This window comes from Pristiophorus japonicus, chromosome 7 (assembly GCF_044704955.1).
Source record: "Pristiophorus japonicus isolate sPriJap1 chromosome 7, sPriJap1.hap1, whole genome shotgun sequence".
NCBI classification, from domain to species: domain Eukaryota; kingdom Metazoa; phylum Chordata; class Chondrichthyes; family Pristiophoridae; genus Pristiophorus; species Pristiophorus japonicus.
Genome location: NC_091983.1, coordinates 153,641,782 through 153,662,954, shown reverse-complemented (window position 1 = coordinate 153,662,954; position 21,173 = coordinate 153,641,782). Strand labels below are relative to the sequence as shown.

Here is a 21,173-nt window from a genome sequence, read left to right as displayed (position 1 = left end):
GAATGTATTCAAGTCATAGATAGATAGATTTTTAACCAATAAGGGAATTAAGGGTTACGGGGACCGGGCGGGTAAGTGGAGCTGAGTCCACGGCCAGATCAGCCATGATCTTATTGAATGGCGGAGCAGGCTCGAGGGGCTAGATGGCCTACTCCTGTTCCTAATTCTTATGTACTTCAACGCTCCTCCCCTTTGATTAAAGGGGAGGGCCACTGCACACTCTGCATGGCCTCTGATGGCCGCCACTGGGCCACCAGGGCAGCATGCGTCCTGGCCAGCAACCCAGCACCCATGATGGAGTGCTACGCTGCACAATGATGGCCCAGACCACGCGGGCCACCATGGTTGAGCCGACCCGACAGTCGGATGACAAAAAAAGATGGCGGCTTGGGGCGCTGGCGCTCTCACCTTTAATCACTGCCCCGAGCCCCGAGCCTGCACCAGCCTCAAAGCCTAAGTGGGAAATTTCTCCCATGGGGCATTAAAAGATCGATGCGGGGCAGTGAGGGGTCATTGCGCACAGCAATGACATCATTGCCGGTTGCGCAGGAGCCTGGGACGTTAACCGTGGGGCGTGGCACTGCCATGCCAATGCCTCCACTCCAAGGTCTCCGCAATCACCCCGGGCAATTTCCCAAGAGGCAGTAACATCCCCCTCACATGGACGAAAACTGTCTTGCGCCCCCCCCCCCCCCACCCCCGGGTTGCTAACGGGGCTATAAAAAGGGGCAATTTTGCCCTTATAGTCTCCTAAGATTATTCTTTGCGCAGTACGTTCATACATCAAAAGAGTTGTACGCTGGAAGATACCCCGCGATGTAAATGCGCCAGTTGTATTAAGCTGTGCCGAGCACTCTGTCTCACCTTCTCTCTGGCATGTTGGAGCATACATGGAAACTTTCTCTCCAGCAGTAACGAGGAGATGATCTGCAGGGCGGGGGAGTCCTTGGTGGGTCACAACAGGTTTTTGTTTCCAGTCATGCCTGGCTGTGTGTTTTTTTGTGTCGAGATCGGTTGGTAAACAGTAACTTGGAAACACAACAGTGCAGTCAGTGTCTGATGTGACTAGCTGCCAGAACCAGAGGGCTGTTTGGTTTCAGGCTGGGAGTATAGGCGGGCGAGCGTGCGGGGCTGCTGATCCCATTGGACACACCCCTCCGAGTTCCCTTGGGCTGGGAAGAAACGGGAAGGTTTTGGCCTTTTTTTTCAAAAGCATCAAGTGCACTGTGCAGACGAGGCTTGCTCGGCAGTGTTGCGTTGCGTGTTCGGGGTCGAATGTGAACGCCAGAGGATCGGTGCGTATACAAAGCCCGCATGCAATGTGAGGGTCCAGGACTGACACCTTGGGAGAGAGGGTCGTGCGGCATCCCCCCGTCGAATGGTAACAGGTAAGGAATGATCACAGGTTAGGGTCACTGGAGATGAGGCTTCATTGAGAGCGGAACTTGAGAGAGCAGACCGCCTGCAGCACAGCAGCTGCTTTGTTGGAAGGAAAGGCAAAGGGCAGCCAGCCCGGGTCAGTAACGCCAATCGATCAGTGGATTGCATTTAGGTGGTTCGGATATGAAAGTTTGCAAAAAAAAGACTGCGTTCCCAGTTTCTATAGAGAACGACCTGACAAAACGGGAGCTTTGTTTAGTCTTCATTTGAAAACAAATCAAAATCTGACCAAATACAGAAACACTGCCAGGTTCTACTGACTTTACACAATAACATATCTTATTATTATTTATAACATATCTTGATTTGCTGCTCGGCGTTTTTATCTAATTCTGGTGAAGATCAATCTATTAAAGTATAATTTTTTTATTTCCTAAGTCGGGTAATTACTGGGAGCGGACGTTATTTTAAATGATGTCGGAAATAAAAATCCAACCTCCAGATTTCGTGTTTATTGACTGCCACTGATTTATCCTGGAGACGGTTCTAAAACAAGATCAGCAGAATAACGCGAAGTCTTCTTGCAGTTGCTGCCGATGGAGAATGCTTCATGGTGACAGGGCGGTGTGGAATGCGGCTCTCACTGAGGCAGTGTGTGCGGGGGGAACTTGCACTGCTCACTCAGGAGTTGGCAGAGCGGCTCCCAACTTGTCTCTCGCTCGCTCTTTCGCCCTTTGTCAGCGGCTGCTGTCGAGCGGGAGCGCTGGTGGCCAGCTATCGTTCACTGCTGTGAAATACCCAACGTTCGTGGACTGAATTACTTGACTGAACGCATTTTAAAACACACACACACTTCCCCAGCGTCTTAGCACAGCCAAGCCACTACATCGTTTGTTTCCATCATCTCCCTGAAAATCACAGTGATTGGGAGGATTCCAGGATTTCGTTTTCATTCCACGGGATGTGCCGTTGCCGGTTGAGTCTGTACAGCTCGGTTTGCCTTTCCCGAGCTTCACTTTCAAAGGCAGTTGTGTCCTGAGCTTTTATTTCCATGACAAATTGTTAAAACCTGAAACGTTGAAAACTCGTTAGTCAAATGAATTAAACAAAGAAAATAATGATTTAAAAAAAATAATATTCTAGATGTTTTTTTCAACTATTCAACAAATAAATAAAAACATTGCACTTTTAATCAGTTTGAAAAATCATTCCAGATTCCACAAGGTATTAAAACAATCTGTTAAGTGCCCCCTTGAAATGTAACGCTTTGAAAAACCAAGAATACCGGGTTTAGATGGTAAAAGCTGAGGGACACCGCGGACTTTTCAACAGAGATTGTAGAGGAAGCAAGTCAGCTGTGGGGGGCGGGGGGGAAGTTGCATAGAATGAGAAATGATCAGAGGAGAGCGAAATACAGAATAAAAACAGCAAATGCTGGAGATACTCAGCAGGTCAGGCAGTATCCGGAGAGAGAGAGAGAGATAGGATTAATGTTTCAGGTCGATGACTTTTCATCAGAAATACAATTTTAACTTATGTAAAGAAGTCGAATGGCATCTCAAGAACTCTGCAACTGCATAGGGAAATCGACAAATGAAGTTCACATTAAAATAACCAGAAGCCGTTATCATTAATTGGGTAAGTAAAGATGCTCTCTCATATATTTGGGATCAAAATATGCACCCTATTGGCGTTAGGAACCGGGGGAGATCTTTTTGGTGGTGGATCTGGTGTCAGGGTGCAGAAGGTACAGCGAAGCATAAATACTGCAACAAACTATGGACTCAATTTTCCCCAGTGATTTGCGCCGTTTCTTTGGAGCAGGCTGCATTTTTTGGCCTAAGTTAAAAAAAAACAGTTTTCCCAATCAATTTGCACCAGCGTAACTCAGTTAGTTACGATTTTTTTAGGTACTTTTTTCAGCCAAAGGGGACGTAACCTGCCACCTGCGCCAATTCTGGCTATTTAGGGAAATTTGGCCAGCTGAGTTACTCCAGTACTTCTTAGGCCAGCGTATGTGGCCTCTGCAGAAAGACCTTCTGGAGAGTTAAGGAAATCGGCGGTAGGAACAGCAGATACCCAGGCAGCAGCAGCAGGAGACGTAAGAGAGAGTGGGGCAGGAGGGGGGAGGGGAAGAGAGGGGGGGAAGTCTTTCGGGTGTAGTTAGGTGCGGGGACTGGGAGGGAGGAGGCCATTTGGCCTGGGATAGGTGCAGGGGAGCGGACAGCGAGGCCACTTGGCCAGGGCTAGGGACGAGGTAGCAGACTGGCAAGGCACTCGGGGCTAGGGACAGGCAGGGGAACGGACCGGGAGGCCCTTCGGCCAGGGCTAGGGCCGGCGAGCAGACTGGCAGGTCACTTGGTTGGGGGTGGGGGGGAGCGGAGCGACAGGTCACTTGGTTGGGGGAGGGGGGGGAGCATCACAAATATTTGATTTCAAATGACATAAAGTCGTGAGATAATCTTTGTGTGGATTAAATAAAGAATGCTGCAAAAGTTAATACAGATTATCTGACCTGTCAAATTAATCCCACTGTTCTTGCGTAAGTTTGCAAAACATAATACTGTTTGTTGCATACACAAGTGTAAAATAGTTAACAAATGAGGTGCACTGCATTGTTATAACGGTGGAACTTAGATATCTTATAAAGCGATCTGAACTTTAAGGACATTTAGTTATTGTGTATATATAAATGGACGATGAACCAGCTATCAAAGCAACAATCTGTATCTGATATTTAAATGGAGAACCTTCCATTAAATATTCCAAATTGAGAAAACAAATATTTTTATATTTAGTATTTTAGAACAATATAAAACGTATTTTTAGTGCCTTGGTAAATTGCTGAACTTAGAACTTTTGAAAGTTCTCTTGTGGTGTTCTGCCACCAAGTGGCGAGTTAACAACACGCAGCTTAACAGCAACTTGTTTAACTCTTGTCTTCCACCCTATCACGGACATTCCCTTTTATTCTTTCCTCCCCTCCCCCCTTCCCCTGCACTTGCTTAAAATCTGTTACATCTCTAACTTTTCCCAGTTCTGAGGAAAGGTCATCGACCTGAAACATTAACTCTGTTTCTCTTCCCACAGATGCTGCCTGACTTGCTGTGTATTTCCAGCGTTTTCTGTTTTAATTTCGCTATTTTAACTTGTTAGCTATTGCGGTAGAAATCTAGGTGTGGCCAGCCTTTCAAAGGTCAAGAGCTGGAAAAGTAAATTGTATATTTGCAAAGAGCCACACTTTGTAGTTGTAATATGCTTGTTGTTATTTTCACTGCAGCAAAAACTAGTACAAGAATATCTCCCAAGAAACTTTGAAATGTAAACAAGAAACTTGCATTTATATATAGCACCCTACACAACCTCAAGAAGTCCCAAAGCGCTTTGCATCCAACAAAGCAATTTTGAAATGTAATCACTGTTGTAACATAGGGGAAAATGGCAGCTACTTTACTCACAGCAAGGTCCCATGTGCAGCAGTGAGATAAATTATCAGATAATCCATTCTGTTGACGTTGGTTGAGGCATACATGTTGGCAAGACATTGAAGAACTCCCCCGCTCTTCTTCAAACAGTGACAATTGAATCTTTTACATCCATCTGAGAGAGCAGCAGGGCCTTGTTTTAAAGTCTCATCCAATAGCACACCACACCCTCAGTACTGCAATAAGGTATCAACCTAGATTATGTGTTCAAGTCTCCTGAGTGGGGCTTGAGTGCACAATCTTCTGATTTAATGGTAGGATTGCTGCGCCTGAGCCAAAGCAAACACATTGATACATCACTGTTGGCACCTAACACCCCTGCCTTGGTGAGATTTTATTGAGCTCTGATGATATGCAACACATGTTGATTATCTTCATGAAACACAGATGTGCTGGTGCTGCCTTACAATAATATTATTTTTTTATTTTTCTGCCACATTCAGGTCTTCCCAGACCACACACAGCTCCTGTGCTGAGATGGCAGGCAAGCAACCTGCTTTATGTCCTGTTTTAAAGCAATTAGTCCCTGTAAGAGTGCATTGAAAAATAAATTTTCATAAAAATCAAAATTACCTCATTAAAAGCATAAAAGTTCATTGTTTACATATGTTCCCAGATATTAATTTAAACATTTCCCTGAAGCTCCAAAAATCATTCAGAAGAGAATAACTTTATTTTTACTGAAAATGTAAGTTTTCAATTTAGGAAAAAATAAATCAATTTTCAATAATCAATCTTTGTTGACTGTTAGAAAAGAAAACAAAGAAACTACAACTGCTGATAATCACATGTCTGACTGAGGACTTCATACTGTAGTAGAAAAGTTGTTAATATTTTACATGAGAACTACCTGAAATAATTTTTATGAGTATTTAGTCTCCAATTTATTTGGGAGTCTTGGAACAAGCAAAGAAACTAACAAATCCTCACCGGATACCAGAACTCATCCTTCTGTTCAACCTAGGAGCCTACTAATGCATCCTGTGAAATTCTACAGATGTTACATGCTCAGAATGCACAGATGTGGTTGGAAGCTCTGTGCAACGTTTCTATGGTAAAACTCAAGACTTTTGAGAGAGATTGACATCTTGAAGCAAAACATTAAAGGAAGGTGTCAAAATACAATTCAAATTGGTTAATTCTAAATACGCTCTTGTGAAATGTGCAATATTTTGACTATTATTTTTCTGTAGCCTTATTCTGGTCATTATAATTTTCAAAAACTGAGGAAAAAAATGCAAGATGAAACTTCTTTCATACACATTTTGACTGATTCGATTTGATTAGTTCATCAACAAACCGTGATAAGCAACTGTTTACACAGTGATGTACCATTTTAAAATGTTTACATAAGCAGTTTCAGAATTACACGTTGACATTAAATTGTTACCAAAAATTGTGGCTACTGGAAAAATGGTTTGTGGACTAGAAGTGCATGCATATGCAAGATTTTTACATTTTATCTATCTATCTATCTATCTATCTATCTATCTATCTATCTATCTTACATAGGATATACAGCACATAAACAAGCCATTCATTCAACCCAACCAGTCCATACTGGCGTTAATGTTCCATTCGAGCCTCTTCCTGTCTTTCCTCATCAAACTTTAATCAGCATAAACCTCTATTCCCTTCTCCCTCATATGCTTATCTAACCACCCCTTAAATGCATCTATACTATTCGCTTCAACCACTCCTGTGGTAGCGAGTTCCACATTCTCACCACATTCTGGGTAAAGAAGTTTCTTCTGAATTCCCAAGTTGATTTCTTGGTGACTATCTTATATTGATTGCCTCTAGTTATGCTCTTCCTCACAAGTGGAAACATTCTCTCTGTGTCTACTGTGGCAATATCCTTTCATAATTTTAAAGACCTCTATTTGGTCACCCCTCAGCCTCCTCTTTTCAAGAGAAAAGAGACCCAGCCTGTTCATCCTTTCCTGATAGGTATGCCCTCGCATTTCTGGTACCATCCTTGAAATCTTCTCTACAACGTCTCCAGTGCCCCATAACCTTTTTAAAATATAGCGACCAGAACTGTACACAGTACGTCAAGTGTGAATCTATCTATCTATAACTTATATGTATATTGAAAAATGATATGCAAATGTATTTGTCCTACCTTTGACAGAAACTGTAGTTCTCGTTTTAGACTGTACAGCCACCTAAGAACTCATGCTAAGAGTGGAAGCAAGTCTTCCACGATTCCGAGGGACTGCCTATAATAATGACTAATAGACAGTCTTATTATTTCTATTTCAGACCTTTGCACCTGTGCAATATTTTATGAGGGTGAAGATTTAGCCAAGTGATCAAGGCAAAAGATGTAACCAGACATGTTGGTATTCATAAGCTGCTTTAAATATCCAGAAGTTTTAACTTCATTTATTCTGCTGCTCCAAAATATAATAGTTAAATAAGTAATGAGATAAGTAAATGTATGTGAACAATTGTGGCTAATTGTTCAGAAATGAGGGAAAGTTGCAAAGAATGTTGTTATAATGTTTCTGCATGTTCTCGACGATGGGACTCGAGGTGCTCAGTGCCCTCCCGGATGCACTTCCTCCACTTAGGGCGGTCTTTGGCCAGGGACTCCCAGCTGTCGATGGGGATGTTGCATTTTATCAGGGAGGCTTTGAGGGTGTCCTTGAAACATTTCCTCTGCCCACCTTAAGTTTGCTTGCCGTGCAGGAGTTCCGAGTAGAGCGCTTGCTTTGGGAGTCTAGTGTCAGGCATGCGAACAATGTGGCCTGCCCAGCGCAGCTGGTCGAGTGTGGCCAGTACGATGCTGGGGATGTTGGCCTGGTCAAGGATGCTAATGTTGGTGCATCTGTCTTCCCAGGGGATTTGCAGGATCTTGTGGAGACATCGTTGATGGTATTTCTCCAGCGATTTGAGGTGTCTACTGTATATGGTCCACGTTTCTGAGCCATACAGGAGGGCGGATATCACTACAGCCCTGTAGACCATGAGCTTGGTGCCAGATTTGAGGGCCTGATCTTCAAACACTCTTTTCCTCAGGCGGCCGAAGGCTGCGCTGGCGCACTGGAGGCGGTGTTGAATCTTGTCGTCGATGTCTGCCCTTGTTGATAATAGGCTCCCGAGGTATGGAAAGTGGTCCCCGTTGTCCAGGGCTGCGCCGTGCATCTTGATGACTGGGGTGTAGTGCTGTGTGGCGGGGTCAGGTTGATGGAGGACCTTTGTCTTATGGATGTTTAGTGTAAGGCCTATGCTTTCGTATGCCTTATTGCCGGCTAGATCAGTAAGAAAGACAAGAAATAACTTACATTTATACAGCACTTTTCACGACCTCAGGATGTTCCAAAGCATTTCACAGCCATTGAAGTACTTTAGACCTGTAGTCGCGATCGTAATTTAAGAAAACGCGGCAGCTAATGTGTGCACAGTAAGATCCCACACCCACAAAGTGCAATGGGATAAACGGTCAGAATATCTGTTTTAGTGATGTTGGTTGAAGGATAAATGTTGGCCAAGACAGCAGGAAAATTACCCTGCTCTTTTTCGAATAGGAAATCAATGGGTTGGAACCAGCTTCTGGACCATTTAACTCGCACCACCCGCACCCACTCCCACCCGCTCACCGATGTTAAAATCCGCCCACTCCTCCCCCCGAGGCCTCAGTTTAACATCTCAATCAAAAGATGGATATGATTACATTTCATGTATGCCTTTCAAAAATAAATTAGGTAACATTATTGTTTTTCCATGTCTCCAATTTACTCCAATAGCTCCAAATAACACATTTAAATATGTACTTCATTTGTAAGGAATAACATGAACATGTACTTATGCCAGTTGTTATTGTCATGAAACCTGTTTTTTGTTACTGTAAGGGTAAAAAGGAGGCTTCTCTCCCTCGGGGTGGATTAACTGATAGAGTTAATCGACACCTCGCCCAGCTCCTACTGTATAACGACCACCGAAGTAAACAAACAAAACCTCAGGTTTATCGGCTTTATTACAAACAATGCACGGGAAGGTTCAGTCTAACCCTCCGAAATACAAGAGTTTTCAAGTACAATTTATACAGGTTTTGGAGAGGAGTTATCCTCCTACAAAATCATCAATAGGTCTAATGCTATCAGCAAAGTTACATTGAATTGTCGACTCTTATCAGACTGGCTCTGAGTGGTATATGCAATTGTCCATCTCCTATCATTATGTTGTTCCATTATTTGCCCTCTACCCCAGTCTTTGTGTCGCCTAGAGTAACTTATCTCTTCCTCAGAGACTTCTAATCAAAAACTGCTGACTTCGGCTGTTTAAGTGTTACTAAGGTTAAGGATACAGTTCAATGCATTATTGCTTTGAGCTATACCTACATAAGCAAGTGTTACATACATTGACAATTTTTCAGACCTAATACTGATTAGTTCACTATCTTCAGCATTGTTTTGACCACCTATTTGCTACTCCTACAATTTATCCCTTACAATTTGCAACTCTTACAATTTATCCCTCACAGTTACTATAAAAAATTGAACATTTAAAGAAAATGGAAGCAATGTTGCAGCACAGTAAACTTAGAATCTTTGTACAGGGATTATTCCAAATAAAAGAAGCTGCATGTCTGTATATGTTACACATGTATTATCTTCTCAACTAATTCTACTTTGTAATTTTCTGCATTATAAATTTATATCCTTTGAAATTTACCACAGGCGACAATATACAGCAACTTCAAAGGCTGACAACCCCTTAATTAAATACAGTCAAATCCACATGTAAACAATTGCAGCATATAATGATCAAACACCTGGTGAGTTCATAAACAAAGCAAATGCATCTTAAATGAAAAAATAAATGCTAGAAATCTCAGCAGGTCAGGCAGCATCTGTGGAGAAACAGAGTTAATGTTTAGGGTCTGTGACCCTTTGTCAGAACTGGAAAAGTTCGACATGTAACAGATTTTTAAGGAAGTGCAGGGGCACTGAAAGGGGGAGAGGGGGAAAGAACAAAAGGGAAGGTCTGTGATAGGGTGGAAGGCAGAAGAGATTTAAGAGATAAAAGGGCTGATGAGCAAAAATGAGATGGTAAAGGAGAATTAAAGTAACAGATGACCGGAAGCTCAGGGTCACGCTTACGGATTGAACAAAGCTGTTCTGCAAAGCGGTCACCCAATCTGCATTTTGTCTCCCCAATGTAAAGGAGACCACATTGTGAGCAGAGAATACAGTATATTAAATTGAAAGAAATACAGTAAATTGCTGTTTCACCTAGAAGGAGTATTTAGGGCCCTGGACAGTGGGAAGGAAGCAGCTAAAAGGGCAGATGTTGCATCTCCTGAACTTGCACGGGAAGGTCCCGTGGGAAGGGAAGGGAGTGCTGGGGGTGTTTGAGGAATGGACCGGGGTGTCCCCAAGCGTGACCCCGAGCTTCCGGTCGCCTGTCACTTTAATTTTCCGCTCCACTCCCACTCAGACCTCTCCATCCTCGGTCTCCTACACTGTTCCAATGAAGCTCAATGCAAGCTCGAGGAACAGAACCTCATCTTTCGTTTAGGCACTTTACAACCTTCTAGATTCAACATCGATTCAACATTTCAGACCATAACCTCCACCCATATTTTTTTCTCTTTCCTCTTTTTTTTACAACAGCTCCCCCCCGCCCTCCCGCTTTTTTTCTCTTTCCCATGGCAGCTGGTGATGATTCCACCATTCACACCCCATCTCAGCTCATCCTTTGTTTTCTAACTTGTCTCATTACCATCTCACTTTTGCCCATCATCCCTTTTGTCTCTCTAATCTCTCCTGCCTTCCACCCTATCAAAGACCTTCTGCTCTTTTGTTCTTTCTTCCCCGCCCCCTTTCACTGCCCCTGCACTTCCTTAAGAATCTGTTACATCTCAAACTTTTCCAGTTCTGACAAAGGATCACAGACCAGAAACGTTAACTCTGTTTCTCCACAGATGCTGCCTGACCAGCTGAGATTTCCAGCATTTTCTGTTTTTATTTCAGATTCCAGCATCCACAGTGTTTTGCTTTTGTACAAATGTTTCTTAAAGCTGAGTCAGTCAGTACTGTTGTAGCCATTACTGTGTTATGCAGATCTGAGTGCACAGAATCTCAATAATATTCCTCTCAAACGGTTGCATATATTATTCACCTGCATGCTAAAACTGTTGCAATAGCAACTGGTGATCTTCCTCTCTTTTACCTGCAGCCCATGTAATGTGGTCCTCTTCAGCCTGCTTGATGTGTTTCTGCACCTGAGTTCTCCATTCTCACCCAATGTGTATTGGAATCTCTATCCAACTGTAACAAGTCTCCCTATTAAATAAATCTGTTGAATTCTATTGTTGCTGTGAGAGTCAGGGGATGTTGTTGTGAGGCAGGGCTATCACAACCTCCCTTGTAATGTACAACTAATTTATCCTTACTGCAGTAAAAGACTGTTTTCACATCAGAGAGAAAACTGAGATACAGCCACCCCAATAAAGTATCCTGACTACCTTTCTGTGTCAGTGAGATCAGAGCAAAAACAGACATTTAATAAAAAAGTGTATGGAAGACGTAAATGGGGACATATTAAGTAGGAAGGGAAGCATCAAGAGTCAGACATTGTATTTCTCTTCTGGCCGCTCAATGAAAGGTCAAAAGGTGAAGTCAAGAAGACTAGATGTATGAGGAACATTAAAAGTGTATAGGCATATAGACAGGGAAGGTATCAGGCATGAAGAGCACAAGGCTCATTGGATGTATGTTCAAGCAATGTCACAGGCAAGAGGACGATTATGGATGAGATGCTTAAGAGAAATGGAGAATGGGAACAGGAGAAGAAGTCAGCAGAAGAAGGACAGGGAGATGTTGACCAGAGACCTGGAATGGCAGAGGGGAAGTTATAAAGAAGTCAACACTATTGTATTTTTTCTGAATTAATTAAAGCCAGCACTGTCTCCTGGTATCCCAAGTTGCATTTACCACAGCTCCAGTAACATTTGAACCCAGATCAGTAACTTTTGATGATTTATTGAGGGTGGGTTAAGATGGGTGTCACTTTAGCTTCAATCAGTCAGCCTTATGGCCTTTCTGAACTAGATTTTCCAGTTTAGTTCTATTTTGTGCTGAGTTATATGCAAGTTTCCTCACCTCCGACAATAAGTGTGAGGAGCTCATGGACTTCTCTGTCTCTAAGATTGAGACCATCCATTCAGCTGCCTATCCCTCTTCCCTTCCTTCTCCTAGCCCACCGGGCCAAACATCCCCTTAGGATCCCCCCTGCTCTAGACCTGACCTCACATCTTTCTCCAGTTTCTCTCTGATCTCCCCTCATGTCCTCTCTGAGCTCATCTTGTCCATGAGGCGCACTTCCTGCTCCCTTGACCCTATTCCCTAAAAACTGCTGACCACCAACTGAAAAAAGGAAGGCTTATGACAGATACCGAGAACTCAATACTGCAGAAACTCTAGAGGAGTATAGAAAGTGCAGGGGTGCAATTAAAAAGCAAATAAGGAAAGCAAAAATAGAGCATGAAAACATTTTGGCAAGTAAAATCAAGGAATATGCAAAGATGTTTTACAAGCAAGAGAATACCGAAAGAAAGAGTAGGGCCTATTAGAGACCATAAAGGTAATCTGTGTGTGGAGGAGGAAGATGTGGGTATGGTTCTTAATGAATACTTTGCATCTGTTTTCACAAAAGAGAGGGGTGATGCAGACATTGCAATCAGGGAGGAGGTGTGTGAAACATTAGATGGAGTAAACATAGTGAGAGAGGAAGTATTAAGGGGCTTAGCAGCTTTGAAGGTGGATAAATCTTCAGGCCCAGATGAAATGTATCCCAAGCTGTTAAGAGAAGCAAAAGAGGAAATAGCAGAGGCTCTGGCCATCATTTTCCAATCCTCTCTCGCTACAGGTGTGGTGCCAGAATATTGAAGGACTGCTAACATTGTGCCTTTGTTTAAAAAGGGAGAAAGGGATAGACCGAATAATTATAGGCCTGCCAGTCTAACCTTGATGGTGGTAAAATTATTGGAAAAAATTCTGAGGAACAGGATAAATCTTAGAAAGACCCAAATTAATCAAGGACAGTCAACATGGATTTGTTAAGGGAAGGTCTTGTATGACTAACTTGATTGAATTTTTTGAGGAGATAACAATGAGGGTCGATGAGGGTAGTGCATTTGATGTTGTGTATATATGGATTTTAGCAAGGCTTTTGCTAAGGTCCCACAATGCAGACTAGTCATGAAAGTAAAAGCCCATGGGAACCAGGGCAAAGTGGCAAGTTGGATCCAAAATTGGCTTAGAGGCAGGAAGCAAAGGGTAATGGTTGATGGATGTGTTTGTGAATGAAAGGCTGTTTCCAGTGGGGTTCCACAGGGCTCAGTACTAGGTCCCTTGCTTTTTCAGGTTTATATCAATGATTTAGACTTCAATGTAGGGGGTATGATTAAGAGGTTTGCAGATGTTACTAAAATCAACTGTGTGGTTGATAATGAAGAAGAAAGCTGTAGACTGCAGGAAGATATCAATGAACTGGTCAGATGGGCAGAACAGTGGCAAATGGAATTCAATCTGGAGAAGTGTGAGGTAATGCATTTCAGGAGGGCTAACAAGGCAAGGGAATAAACATTAAATGGTAGGACACTAAGAAGTGTAGAAGAACAAAGGGACCTTGGAGTGTATGTCCACAGATCCCTGAAGGTAGCAGGCCAGGTAGAGAAGGCATACAGAATACTTGCCTTTATTATCTGAGGCATAGAATACAAGAGCAGGGAGGTTATGCTTGAACTGTATAAAACACTAGTTAGGCCACAGCTAGAGTACTGCGTACAGTTCTGGTCACATTACAGGAAAGATGTGATTGCACTTGAGAGGGTACAGAGGAGATTTATGAGGATGTTGCCTGGACTGGAGAATTTTAGCTATGAGGAAAGATTGGATAGGCTGGGTTTGTTTTCTTTGCAACAGAGGAGGCTGAGGGGAGATCTTGTTGAGGTGTATAAAATTATGAAGGGCCTAGATAGAGTGGATATGAAGGACCTATTTCCCTTAGCAGGGGGGTCAACAAAGAGGGGGCATAGATTTAAAGTAATTGGTAGGAGGTTTAGAGAGGATTTGAGGGGAAATTTATTCACCCAGAGGGTGGTGGGGTCTGAAACTCACTGCCTGAAAGGGTTCTGGTACTTGGATGTGCACTTGAAGTACCATAACCTACAGGGCTATCGACCAATAGCTGGAAAGTGGGATTATGCTGATAACTCTTGTCGGCCGGCGCAGACACGATGGCCAAAATGGTCTCCTTTGGTGCTGTAAGTTTCTATGATTCCTTCTCTGGCTCCCATGTTAGCTGACATTGTTAACAATTCTCTCTCCTCAGATACTGTCCCCCTCTCCCTCAAATGTGCCATTATCACCCCTCTCAAAAAAAAACCCTTGACCCTACCGTCCTTGCAAACTACCACCCCATCTCCAACCTTCCTTTCCTCTCCAAAGTCCTTGAACATGTTGTCGCCTCCCGAATGTGCCCATCTTTCCTGCAACTCCATGTTTTAATCCCTCCAATCTTGTATCCACGCCTGGCACAGTACAGAAATGGCTCTCATCAAAGTCACAAATGACATCCTTTGGGACTCTGACAAAAGCAAACTATCCCTCCTCGTCCTTCTTGACTTGTCTGCAGTATTTGACACGATTGACCAATCTATCTTTCTCCAACGCTTCTCCACCATCGTCCAGCTAGATGGGACTGCACTCATCTGGTTCCATTCTTATCTATATAATCGTAGCCAGAGAATCACCTGCAACAGCCTCTCTTCCCGCTCCTGCATTGTTACCTCTTGTGTCCCCGAAGGATCTATCCTTGGGCCTTTCCTATTTCACATCTTCATGTTGCCCCCTACAGCAACATCATCCGAAAACACAGCGTCAGTTTCCACATGTACGCTGATGACACCTAGCTCTACCTCACAACCACTTCTCTCCACTCCTCCAAGATCTCTAAATTGTCAGATTGTTTGTCTGACATCCAGTTCTTGATGAGCAGAAATTTTCTCCAATTAAATATTGGGAAGACCGAAGCCATTGTTTTTGGTTCCCGCCACAAACTTCGTTCCCTAGCCACTGACTCCATCCCTCTCCCCAACTTCTGTCTGGGGCTGAACCAGACTATTTGCAATCTTGGTATTATAATTGACCTTGAAATTAGCTTTTGACCACATAAGAACATGAGAAATAGGAGCAGGAGTAGGCCATACGACCCCTCAAGCCTGCTCACCATTTAATAAGATCATAGCTGATCCGATCATGGACTCAGGTCCACTTCCCTGCCCACTCCCATAACCCTTTATTGCCTTATCGGTAAAGAAACTGTCTATCTCTGTCTTAAATTTATTCAATGTCCCAGCATCCACAGCTCTCTGAGGCAGCAGACTCCACAGATTTACAACCCTCTGAGAGGAGAAATTCCTCCTCATCTCAGTTTTAAATGGACAGCCTCTTATTCTAAGATTATGCCCCCTAGTTCTAGTCTCCCTAGTCTCTGCATCCACCATGTCAAGCTCCCTCATAATCTTACACGTTTCGATAAGATCACCTCTCATTCTTCTGAATTCCAATGAGTAGAGGCACAACCTACTCAACCTTTCCTCGGAAGTCAACCTCCTCATCTCCAGAATCAACCTAATGAACCTTCTCTGAACTGCCTCCAAAGCAAGTATATCCTTTCTTAAATATGGAAATGAAAACTGTATGCAGTATTCCAGGTGTGGCCTCAGCAATACCCTGTATAACTGTAGCAAGACTTCCCTGCTTTTTTACTCCATCCCCTTTGCAATAAAGGCCAAGATTGCATTGGCCTTCCTGATCACTTGCTGTACCTGCATACTAACCTTTTGTGTTTCATGTACCAGGACCCCCAGGTTCCGCTGTACTGCAGCACTTTGCAATCTTTCTCCATTTAAATAACAACTTGCTCTTCGATTTTTTTTCTGCCAAAGTACATGACCTCACACTTTCCAACATTATACTCCATCTGCCAAATTTTTGCCCACTCACTTAGCCTGTCTATGTTCTTTTGCAGGTTTTTTGTGTCCTCCTCACACATTGCTTTTTCTCCCATCTTTGTACCGTCAGCAAACTTGGCTATGTTACACTCAGTCCCTTTTTCCAAGTCGTTAATATAGATTGTAAGTAGTTGGGGTCCCAGCACTGATCCCTGCGGCACCCCACAAGTTACTGATTGCCAACCCGAGAATGAACCATTTATCCCAACTCTCTGTTTTCCATTAGTTAGCCAATCCTCTATCCATGTTAATATATTACCCCCAAACCCATGAACTGTTATCTTGTGCAGTAACCTTTTATGTGGCACCTTGTCAAATGCCTTCTGGAAGTCCAAATACACCACATCCACTGATTCCCCTTTATGCACCCTGTTTGTTACATCCTCAAAGAATTCCAGCAAGTTTGTCAAATATGACTTCCCTTTCATAAATACATGCTGACTCTGCCTGACTGAATTATTGAATTATGTTTTTCCAAATGTGCTGCTACTGCTTCTTTAATATTGGGCTCCAATATTTTCCCAACCACAGATGTTAGGCTAACTGGTCTATAGCCTTTTGTCTGCCTCCTTTTTAAAATAGGGGCGTTACATTTGCAGTTTTCCAATCTGCTGGGACCTCCCCAGAATCCAGGGAATTTTGGTAAATTACAACCAATGCATTCACCATACCTGCCACTACTTCTCTTCAGACCCTAGAATGCAAGCCATCAGGTCCAGGGGATTTATCTGTCTTTAGTCCCATTACCTTACTGAGTACCACCTCCTTAATGACTGTGATTGTGTTAAGTTCCTCCCCCCCCCCCCCCATAGCCCCTTGACGATCCACTGTTGGGACATTTTTAGTGTCCTCTACCGTAAAGACTGATACAAAATATTTGTTCAGAGTTTCTGCCATCTCCATGTTCCCCATCACTAATTCCCCGGTCTCATCCTCTAAGGGACCAACATTTACTTTAGCCACTCTTTTCCTTTTTATATACCTATAGAAACTCTTGCTATCTGTTTTTATATTTTGTGCTAGTTTACTTTCATAGTCTATCTTCCCTTTCTTAATCATTTTTTTAATCGTTCTTTGCTGGTTTTTAAAAGCTTCCCAATCTTCCATCCTCCCACTAGTTTTGGCCATTTTGTATGCCCTTATTTTTAATTCAATACTGTCCTATATTTCTTTAGTTAGCCACGGATGGCTATCTTTTCTTTTACACCCTTTCCTCCTCACTGGAATATATTTTTCTTAAGAGTTGTGAAATATCTCCTTAATTGTACGCCACTGTTCATCAACTGTCCTACACTTTAATCTATTTTACCAGTCCACTTGACCCAACTCTGCCCTCATACCTATGTAGTCTCCTTTATTTAAGCTTAGTACGATGGTTTGAGATCCAACTTTCTCGCCCTCCATCTGAATTTGAAATTCAACCATGCTATGGTCATTCATTCCAAGGGGATCCTTTACTAGGAGATTGTTTATTAATCCTGTCTCATTACACAGGACCAGATCTAAGATAGCCTGCCCCCTGGTTGGTTCCGTGACATACTGCTCAAGGAACCCGTCCCTTATGCACTCTATGAACTCCTCCTCAAGGCTACCCTGACCAATTTGATTTGTCCAATCAATATGGAGGTTAAAATCACCCATGATTATTGCTGTTCCCTTTTACAAATCCCCACTATTTCTTGGTTTATACTCCGACCTACAGAGTTGCTACTGTTAGGGGGCCTATAGACTACGCCCACCTGTGACTTTTTCCCTCTATTATTCCGTTTCTCCACCCAAACTGTTTCAACATCCTGATCATTTGAGCCAATATCATTTCTCACTATTGCAGTGATTCCATCCTTTATCAACAGAGCTACCCCACCTCCTTTTCCTTTCTGTCTGTCCTTCTGGGTTATCAAACTGAGTTGAGGTTATCTACACACAGTTCAAATAGGACTCTTAAAGCCAGCAAAGAGGGTAGACTTCTATCCCATCAGTCTGAGCTACATGCAGACCTAGGTTATAGAGATGAAAGTACAGTGTGTTAACTTCATGCATCTTCCAGCCACCTTCTTCAGACATTATGGGGTAGATTTTCACCTTGCCATCCAGGCATAAAACTGACATTCTGCAATGGGCAGCCAATCCACTACACCCGTTTTCTGCCCCAGGTGGCATGTAAGAAATCTATCCACATAAATTTAAACAGATTAGACAGGCCCTTGGGCATGTTAAGCATTTTCAGCACTTACTCAAGGCAGGTGCTGCAAAAGGTTAACTGATCCCTGCGGGCAGGGAGGGGAGGGGGAGGGGGAGCATAGTTTTGTGAAACAAATAAATGTAGAAACCGTGAATACTTTAAGGATTTGCGAGTATTAACCCATGATAAATTACCACTTGACAATATAGCCCAAAGTAAAATATTAGCATGTGCCTTAAATGAATGTAGGGGACATAGGTACAGACAGGTTAGAAATAACTTGCATTTATACAGCACCTTTCACAATCTCAGGCCAATTAAGTACTTTTGAAATGAAGTCACTGTTGTAATATGGGGAAATGTGATAGCCAATTTACACAAAGCAAGGTTCCACAAACAAACAACATTGAGATAAATGACCAGGTAACCTGTGTTGTTGGTTGAGGACATAAGGAGAACTCCCTGCTCTTCTTTGAAAAAGTGCCCGGGGATCTTTTATATCCACCACGAGAGGGCAGACAGAGCCTCGGTTTAACATCTCATCCGAAAGGCAGCACCTCTGACAGTACTGCACTGAAGTGTCAGCCTAACTTATGTGCTTAAGTCTCTGAAGTGGGCATGAACCTGTGCATTCTGGCTCAGTGATGAGAGTACCATCACTGAGCTAGGGCTGACACCTTGGCAAGTTCACTACTGATGTCTGGAGGTACTTCTTCACATAAAGAATAATCAATTCCTGGAATCGCATTACAAGTAAGGCAGTGGAAGGTAAACATTCTGGAACCAATCAAGGGGAGTTAGTTTCTATAATGGGGGTGAGGGCAGGGAGAGACCGTATGTTTCTATGGAAGGATGAGCTATTCATACATTCCTATGAATGGCCTCCCTAACTTTGTGATGTAGCTTATTTTTCTCCCATTACCAACACAGCTCCTATCAGTGGAAAAAGTTCATGACCTGAACTGTCTCAGTCTCCTGGCATCAAATGAAAGGAAGCAAGTTTGAAATGGGTAAAGAAAAGGCCTAGTGGGACCTACCCAATTATCTTGCAAAATAGTTTGCATTCTTCAGCATTCATAGGAAATGTGTTTCTTCTGTTTCTTCTAGATCTCTGAAACAAGATTACAGATAGTTCCATAAGCATATGTACAATTCTGTAATTCTATTTTGAAAAATAAAAAATAAAGGTTGTGAGGAAAGGACAGGAGATAGAATTAAGTAGACGGCTCTTTCAGAAGCCCTTCAGAGTGCCAATGGGCTGAATGACCTCCTTTTGTGCTGCAAAATTCTATCATTCTGCACTATGTGTGCCCATCATCTCTTTCTCAGCAGTAAATATTGGTTCAAAATTATATTACAGTTCCAAGTTCTATTATGTTATATAGATGCTGACTTTTAATAATTTTGATACATAAATAGAAGAACTGAAAGTATGATTTTTATATAAAATCATTGTTTTTTTTTCTTCACAGAAAAATATCTAGCTTTACAATGGGAACTATACCACTTTTACTATTACTTTCCGTGAACACATTATCATTTGCCTTTGGGATTGACACTGAGGAAGATTATACCTGGCACTTACAAAGAGCACCCCGAGTGTTGGACAGAAGAACCATAACCATAGAGCCTCCAAGATTTGAAGCTAAAACCAAATTATTGATAAACTCAACCTGTGGGATTGCTTGCCAAAAGAAACTACCACTGCCAAATGTGTCTGACCTTCAGAATTACCTTTCATATGAAACAGTGTACAACAATGGGACACGTACGTTGACTGAGGTAGATGTCACAGAATTTAACCTGAAAAATGAATTTGAGTTTGTTAAGACAAGAGGCCGTTCTAGGAGGAAGAGACAGGTCTTTGGGTTGGACAGTAGATTTAGCATTGGTAGCAAGCATTTCATAACTAGCTACCCTTTTAATACAGCAGTGAAAATCTCCACAGGTTGTACTGGGATTCTAGTGTCAGAAAAACATGTGCTAACGGCAGCTCACTGCATTCATGATGGTAAAGATTATGTGAAAGGTGCCAAAAGGCTAAGAGTAGGATTTTTAAAGATGAGATCCAAGGGGGGTGGTAAAAAGAGAGGATCTAAGAGGAATAAACGGTCAACAAATGATAAGCCATCTTTCCAGTGGTCAAGAGTAAAGCGTACCCAAGTACCAAAGGGCTGGTTCAAAGGCATAGCTGATGATATTGCAGTGGATTATGATTATGCTATTCTTGAATTAAAGAGACCTCAGAAACACAAGTACATGGAGATAGGAATTAGCCCCCCTGTCCAGAATATGCCAAGCAATCGGATTCACTTTTCAGGCTTCGATAATGACAGACCAGGGAAGTTGGTATATCGTTTCTGCACTGTGTCTGATGAATCCAATGATCTATTCTATCAGTACTGTGATGCTCAGCCTGGATCAAGTGGCTCAGGTATTTACATTCGTCTTAAGGAACCAGACAAGCGTAATTGGAAACGCAAGATCATTGGAGTCTTTTCTGGTCATCAGTGGGTGGATATCAATGGCATACAACAGGATTACAATGTGGCTGTGCGCATTACTCCACTTAAATATGCACAGATATGCTTCTGGATACATGGGAACTATGCTGATTGCAGAGATGGTTGATGGAATTCATTAGACATATTGCCGTGTCTGCATCTATGTACTTGTGTGCAGACATTGGTCCTTCACATACGAAATGAATGATGGTGTTCCATCAAGGCACATTGAAAAGATATGTGTAATTTCATCTCGACTAAAAGAATCTGTTCAAGGTGCTCTAATTTAAGTATATAAAATGTAAAATTAATGGGAGCCATTCAGAGTATATTGTTGACTGGGTAACATTGCTGTTTAAAATGTTTAGTTATTCAGTATTTAATTGACTGTAATAATTAATCTGCGGGAACAAATTATTCAAGGTTGATTAATAGCTCAATAAGTATTCTACTTAATTATTTTGAAAGATACATGTATTAAAATGGAGAATGTTATTTTTCAGGGGTTGAAGAATACACTGCTGCGATCTCCAAAACCTCATTATTTGTCCTGTATACATAAACACTAATATACACTCAGATTTTAAGCAATT

General features: G+C 42.4%; 1 protein-coding gene across 1 annotated transcript; it reads left to right on the top strand.

The window, feature by feature from the left end:
• Positions 1–1,321: 1,321 nt before the first annotated feature.
• On the top strand, positions 1,322–20,707 carry prss35 (serine protease 35). The gene is made up of 2 exons (XM_070884491.1): positions 1,322–1,388; positions 19,549–20,707. The coding sequence occupies exon 2, from the start codon at positions 19,568–19,570 to the stop codon at positions 20,705–20,707; it is 1,140 nt and encodes a 379-aa protein (XP_070740592.1). The 5' UTR covers positions 1,322–1,388; positions 19,549–19,567.
• The last annotated feature ends 466 nt before the right edge of the window (positions 20,708–21,173 follow it).